This window comes from Montipora foliosa, chromosome 13 (genome assembly GCF_036669935.1).
Source record: "Montipora foliosa isolate CH-2021 chromosome 13, ASM3666993v2, whole genome shotgun sequence".
Lineage (NCBI taxonomy): Eukaryota > Metazoa > Cnidaria > Anthozoa > Scleractinia > Acroporidae > Montipora > Montipora foliosa.
Window position 1 is genome coordinate 25,344,356 of NC_090881.1, and position 7,500 is coordinate 25,351,855.

Consider the following 7,500-nt stretch of genomic DNA (forward strand, 5'->3'; position numbering starts at 1 on the left):
CAAAGCAAGTCTAAGTGCGAAGTATTTGTGATGGTAATAAGTTCTACTTTACATGTGAATGAAAACTAATTTTCATAACGAAAACTTTGACTTTTGTCAATTTTTCACTTTGCTCTCGGAAATTAAAGGAAATTAAAAGAAAGGAGGTCGTTTGTCGCGGTTTCACTTTACGTACTGTTGCTACTTTTTAGGCCAATTTAGCCTGGCAGACCCTCGCACTATGATCACTGTTCCCTTTTACTAAAGCTTTCCGAGGAATGTCAGGATATTAAAGGTGAGATTCTTTGGAATACTCAATGGAAATGGTCTGCTTCATTTTTATTGCTTCCGTTCGAAATTCGTGTATAAACGGAATCAGAATTAAGCACATCACAGACACTAAAAACAGCATACCTCTACCCTAGGATAGTTCGAATTCCTACCTTTAAAATAAAATACGCGTGCTGCCGATTAAGGCTCGCACAGAAAGCAAACTTGAAAATGTCATTGTTGTCAGATAAGCGAATCTGAAGACAATAAGAATAAGATTCAGGTTCAGATTTTATTGTTTTACACTACTGACAAATAGATTAACAATGCAATACATTACAGGAACGGAGAAAAAAAAGAAAAGCAAATTACACAAATGGTGAAAAGTCAAATAAGGACGATAACCATTCGACTTGGTCAACACCAAGTGCAATTAATTGGCTTAAAGCCCTGGCTACACGTTAAAACATTGTCACGAAACATTTGTTGGATTTACAATGTTAGAACGTGAAGCATGCATATATGATCACAGGCAGCCCAAGCTCGGTATACGATTTATGGACTTTGTACGGAAAATTAAAGCGCTTTATGGGGCGAATGAGAACTAACGACATCGTAAAAATTCGTAAGCCAGAAACCCGTCTAAAACAGACACTTTGCGCTCCGATTGCAAAGAAAGAGGACAACTGTACGTAGAGGTAGGTGAAGTTCATTTCTACATTTACAGCTTACTTTAACACTTATAAGTTCAAAGTTCATTTTCCCATACGAAGCTATAAATCGTATATCGAGCTTGGGCTGTCTGTGGTATGACTTTGTTCAACATTTTTTTGTTGGAAGAATGTTTTGATCTCGATCAAACATTTTCTCCAACACACAACAAATGTTGAAGCATGTAGTTGTATAACAAAGACCAATTAACATATCCAAACGGGTTTTGACTCCTGTTGAGACTACGGCCCTCAAAGAACGACTATATAAATTTTTCTATCACTCCAAGGAAAGTTCCTGTCTCAAAAATACTATCCTCCATAGAAACGAGTATTTACAATCTGAGTCAATCAGCCAAAGACACGATACGTGTCTCAGTCGCTAACTCCTTGAAAACTTGCAAATTGCCCGCAGCGGTTAACGTAACGAGAGAAGAGGAAAGGGCATTGAATAACCTGAGAAAAGATGCATGAGGAGGTAACAATCGTTCCTGCCGATAAGGGGAGATCCGTCGTAGTAATGGATAAGGATGAATACCAAGAAAAAGTATCTGTTTTGTTGAACGATACAAACACTTATTTGAAAATCACAGACAAAAGATCAAATCCAACATCAAACGTCGAAAAAGAACTTAACATCAAAGAAGAAAAGGATGACAGCGGATCACAAATTGGACCGCAACTGTACAAAAAACTACACTGCAGCAATTCAACGCCAGCGTCGTTTTATGGTCTCCCGAAAATTCATAAACCTGAAAGGCCACTCAGACCTATCACAAGCAGCATAGGTAGCCCCACGTACGCTGTATCCAAACATCTTGTTTCCATTTTGTCCCCTCTTCGGAGAAATCGCTTCTCTGTCAAAAACAGCTCAGAATTTGCTCAAAAGATCGAGCAACATACTGTCGCCAGTGACGAAATCATGGTCTCTTTTGACGTTAAATCGTTATTCCCTTCCATTCTCGTGGATCTAGTTCTAACCATCGTCAACGAGAGGCTCCAAAAGGATCATGCAGGATCTAGCGGAACGCACAAATATGTCCATCAGCAACATCATGAGGCTGTTAGATCACAACTACTTCAAACACAACAACATCCATTACAAACAATTCTTTGGATGTGCGATGGGTTCCCCATTCAGTCCCGTTATAGCCGACCTCGGAATGGAAGAGATTGAGGAAACTGCCATCGCCACAGCTCCACACCCCCCTAAGCGGTAGTTCCGTTATGTGGACGACAGTCCCACGTGTCTCAGAAAGCACCATGTGGATGAGTTTCACCAGCATCTCAATTCAACCCCCACATACAGTTCACTCTAGAACTTGAGGACACCAAGGGACAGGGACTACCTTTTCTGGACACCATCACCACCAGGAGGGGTACGCAGCTTGAGGTGAATGTCTACAGAAAGCCAACCCACACAGACCGCTATGTCGATTTCAACTCTCACCACCCCATGTGCCATAAGAGATCTGTAGTCAGTACCTCGCTACGCAGGGCACAGAACATACCATCAACACAGAATGGGAAACGCGAAGAAAAGAAGCGAGTCAAGGCTGTACTGCGAGACAACAATTACCCCTCATCCTTCATCAATAGCTGCGAAAGATCGATGCCGAAATTCGCTACCGATCTACCGTCCAATGGTTTCGTGGTGCTACCCTATGTGCAGGGCATTTCAGAAAGGATTAGTTGGATCTTAAGGTAGCATCAAATCAAAGTCGCCTTCAAACCATTGAGAACTGTGAACAGTTTGTTCCCGCGACCTAAAGCCCAAGAAAAGGTTGACCGTCCACAATCTGTCACAGTGTGCAAAATCAGTTGCACCAATTGCAGTTTTGTATATTACGGTCAGACCGAACGATCACTCAAAACTCGCATTACAGAACACAAAAGGGCTGTTGCTATGTTTGACCATGACTCCAAGATCGCCTGCCATGTCCACGAAAACAACCACGAAATGGATTTTGGAAGTGTCAGAGTTGTTGGACATGAGGCTAACTACCACGAATCCACGAGCGACTTTTCTTGGAAGCCTGGTACTCAATAAAGGATCCGCAGTCTGGAAATGATCACCCAGAGGTCTACAAGTCTCTGGCATGCGCACAAGTCTCGCGCTACGTTTTCAAGAAACTTAAGCACCAGCCGAAACGTCTTGCACGAAACATAAAAAAAACTGGTCAGTGTCAAACCATTATCTGACCAACGTGGGGCCAGTTGCTCGAAGCCTGGTTTGCGCTAACCGTTGATTAAGAGATATCAAAACCTATAGGTTTCCATGGTATTTAACGCTGGTTAGCGCTAACCATGGTTCGAGCAACCCGGGCCAGAACGTTAAATAAAGTTCCATTCTCCAATCCGAGAACCATGAGAAATCCAAAATGGCGGAGTGACTAAAGTGACGTGTTTCCAACAATGTTAAGACGGCGAAATACGACATACAAAAAACCCTAAACTTGGCCCGCATTATTGTTTCGTTGCAAGTTTGGGTCGATGTCTCCCGTTTTTCACCTTGCATGATCAGCTTGTCGCGCAACAAAAACATTTGTTGCGGGTTAAAGAAAGTTGTTGCAAAAAGTAGAGCGCGGGTCTACTCTGAGCAACAAATTTTGGCTTTGTTGCTGGTTTTTCATCAAGCTCACAACTTGTCGCGCAACAAATGTGCTCGTGTACTAGCAAATCAACCAATCAGCGCCCTGCATTTCTTCAACCCGCAACAAATGTTTTTGTTGCGCGACAAGTTTATCATGCAAGGTGAAAAACGGGAGACATCGACCCAAACTTGCAACGAAACAATGTTGCGCGCCAAGTTTAGGGTTTTTTGTATCTCGTATTTCGCCGCCTTTATATGCGTATCCAACATTGTTAGAAGCATTCTTATAACAATGTTGGGACGTGTTCTTCTAAAAATGTCACAATGTGTAGCCAGGGCTTTAAACAGGTACATAATTTATCAAAATTACCGGTAACATATGTGAATCGAATGTGAAGTGCAAAATGAGTTAACACAAGTCATACATGATTTGATTTAAATAATAATTTTAATAAGAGAATTTTCATAAAAACTTATTCTGATGTATAAAAAATGATAATAAGGTTAATAGCAGCTATAAGCAGACTACACTTGAGGGACAGATTGACTGGTTAAGATACAGTTTGTATTGTTTGTAAAATTGGCTATAAGACGGCTTTTTAATTAATTCCAAGGGAATAATTTCCCAGATTTTTGATGCAGCGAAAGGAGGGCCGAGGAGCCACGTTAAGAAAAATAAATATATAATTTATAACTATTTACAGGGCCATAGCCGGAAAAAATTATGACTGAGGCAACGTCCATGGTTAAATTCTCTTCGTAGGTATTTTAGGTGTTAATGATGAGTACATTTTCAAGACAACACTGGAATCACGCTTTATTTTAAAAAATCACGAAAAATTGACTGATGAAAGTGCCTCAGTCTGCCTCATAATGGCTACCGCCCTGAACATATACCATGTAATTTGTGGCTCTGTGAGCCAACTGATTCATATTTGCATTTAGGCAATTCATATATTATAATATGGCTACTTATCCAGCCTTGGTATTTTTTAATGAATAGGTGAAAACAACCTATGAAATCTTAAGCGAGGAAAACAGATGCTTGGTGTTCTGATTGATAAAAGCTCATTAATGATATTGTGCAAAAGGCATTAATGCCTGGAATGAAGAATTAAGATCCAGTAGAAGTTTATGAGTTACTAAATCCTGAGGGGGGGCGGCTCTTAACTACTAAACCATCGCTTTAAATAGTTATTTCCTCTACAGTTATCGCTTTTTGCCAAGTGTGTTCTATTTAACAATCCTTTTTCTGGTTTGACTCGCAACTATATTTGATAAATCACGAGACCAAAACAGAAAATGCCTAAAAACTCTAGAAAATGCCTAAAAACTCCAGAAGACATTCCATCCTACAGTTTACGAAAAATTATGGGACGGTTCCCATCCGATGAAAAACAACCTCTTCTTTTCGTTTCCTGAGAGTTTTTACATGATTTTCACTAAAACACACAGCAGGGGACTGGGATTAGTGGCAAATGTGCCTTCTGATTGAAGTGATGTCAGATTAATGGGAAATGTTACTTCATAGAACCATCCATGCAACCTTTTTGTAGAGCTCTTTGACTAAAAAGCTTCCTTAGCAACCATTGTCTTTCTGTAGTTAAGTGCCACCCCCCTTAAATAAATAAAAATTTATTGACCAAAAACAATATATATTATATTATATTACATTATACTATTGTTTGTAAGCCTAGGGAAGGCAAATAAATAAAATTATATGAATAACTTAGCACTTTGTCCCAAAATAAAACCATACAAAACAGGGACCTGTAAATTTTGAGGCTCCTGTCTCAATATAAATTAAAGAAAACAGGGATCACCCTGTTTATAATATGCAAAATGGTATATAATACATGAATATTGATTTATTGCAATTTCCTGGTTAACCCTGTAAGTCCTGAAAGTGAGACTTTGTCTAACGCCAGACGATTTACTCACCAATGGGAGCCACTTCAGGGATGAATGGGTTAATTCAAGGGGATCTGTCATAGCATTTAAATGAGAACTGCATCACAATCACAGACAATATTATTGTAATGTAGTTCTCACTCCCTGGTTGTATACTGCTACCTGTCACAAACTTATTATGTACTGCAAAACAAGAAGACTATCCACAGAAATTCAGCTGAGGAACCAAATTTGCCAAGATGATTTCTAAACTGGAAACATATTTAAGCCAACATTTTCAAGTTTTTCTCAGTGTTTCCATTATTTCTTGCCAGAGCATTTATGATCAACGTGCTACTCTTTGCAGTAACCAAAGCATTCCATTTTTAGAGGGTTTTGCTTCATGATAATAAAGTTGTCTTAATGGTAGTCTTAGATGCCCCTTGAACCATCTCACTTTAATAATTAGACTTCAGATAGATGGATAGATAGATAGATAGATAGATAGATAGATAGATAGACAGGCAGACAGACAGACAGACAGACAGACGGACAGATAGACAGACAGACAGACAGACAGATAGATAGATAGATAGACCTTTATTTACATACAATGAAAATTAAAGCTTCAAGCTTGCGGGGTTGTGTATAAGTAATTAAAATTGTAAAGTTATAATTTTGTAAGATACAATATCACAAGGACTATAATATTAAGTGTGATGTTAAAAGTATTTTCAAGATTGTCAACTAATATATTACGAGATTATCAACTAATAAATTATCGCTTAAATAGCAGAATCAAACTTAATTCTATGAGAAAAATATCACTAAAATTATAAATAGGTAATCATACAGTTCTAATAATCTTAAGAGTATTTAGAAGACTGTCGACTAATCATCAATTGTACATAAAATCAGCATTTCTATACCGCGTAGTTGAGGCGGTATAGACAAGACAGTTATGCAAACCCAAGACGCAGTCGAGGGTTTGCATAACTGTTGAGAATTCTCCAAACTCCCCATATGTTTAGATGAGGCTATGGAAACACGGAAAAAAGTCCTCTATTGCATGATTAGCAATCAAAACCCTGTACTATAGGGAAATCTTCCTTTACATTTTTTGCCTTGTTAGCACAAAGATAATTCGACAAATGAAGGAACATGCTGGTTTTTTTTACTTCTTGATTGAAACAGATTTTCTTGATACACGCTCATATTTCCTACCAGCCAATCAAAATGCGCATGTGACAACACATAACCAATCAAAATTCCTGTGATGTCACAGCTGTGTTTCCATACTCTCACCCAAATACAGCTATTGATCAATGAGAGTGTGTGTACTATCCTAATTATGTTATAATTAGTATTGGTAATGCAACAGCCCTAATCAACAAGTTATCACCCCTGCCACATGCCCTTACGAGAATGATAGTAATGAAACAGACCCGGTTGCTTGAGTCGTTCGATTTCCAGTCCAGCTGAGAGAACACGATCAACCAAATCCCAGTCCTCACCTCCCCACTTGGTAGTGAATTCTTCAACATTCATTCCTATATTTTAAAATAAAAAGTTTACAAAGGAAAAAAAGATGTCACATTACAATAATCTCAGATGATGAGACATTTGTAGTGAGCACATACAGGTAATCACTGCACCCTGAACAAAACTCAGTACCTTGGGGAGCAGGGCTGGCGCACTGGTGAGAGCACTCGCCTTCCACCAATTTGGCCCAGGATCGATTCCCGGATTCTACACCATATACAATACAATACAATACATACTTAATTGACCACTCCCCATAGGGGCTTTTCAGGGCCAATGAAACACAACGACAGAACAGAACAACAACAACTGTTAAGAATCCCAACTGGCTGGAGGCAAACCAGTTGGCTATTTACAAGTGTGGCTGGGAAGTTGAACCAGGGACTACCAGGATCAAATTCAACGAGTGGTCAGAGCGAGTCTTGAACCCGGGATCTCTGGATCTCAAGGCAAGCACCCTAGCCACTGGGCCACACTGCCTTCATAAATATGTGGGTTGAGTTTGTTGGTTCTCTA

At 39.3% G+C, this 7,500-nt stretch overlaps 2 protein-coding genes across 2 annotated transcripts in view; one reads left to right on the forward strand and one right to left on the reverse strand.

Moving 5' to 3' along the window:
- Positions 1 to 1,425: 1,425 nt before the first annotated feature.
- LOC137981869 (uncharacterized) lies at positions 1,426 to 2,136 on the forward strand. The gene has a single exon (XM_068828909.1). It carries the CDS (start codon positions 1,426 to 1,428, stop codon positions 2,134 to 2,136), a length of 711 nt encoding a protein of 236 aa, XP_068685010.1.
- A 1,845-nt stretch (positions 2,137 to 3,981) lies between these two features.
- Positions 3,982 to 7,500, reverse strand: part of LOC137982962 (beta-1,4-N-acetylgalactosaminyltransferase 3-like) — a 13,253-nt gene continuing 9,734 nt past the window's right edge. The window contains exon 4 of the mRNA XM_068830128.1: positions 3,982 to 6,992. Within this exon, the coding sequence (XP_068686229.1) occupies positions 6,841 to 6,992 (152 nt within the window). The 3' untranslated portion in view covers positions 3,982 to 6,840. The remainder of the gene's footprint in view (positions 6,993 to 7,500) is intronic.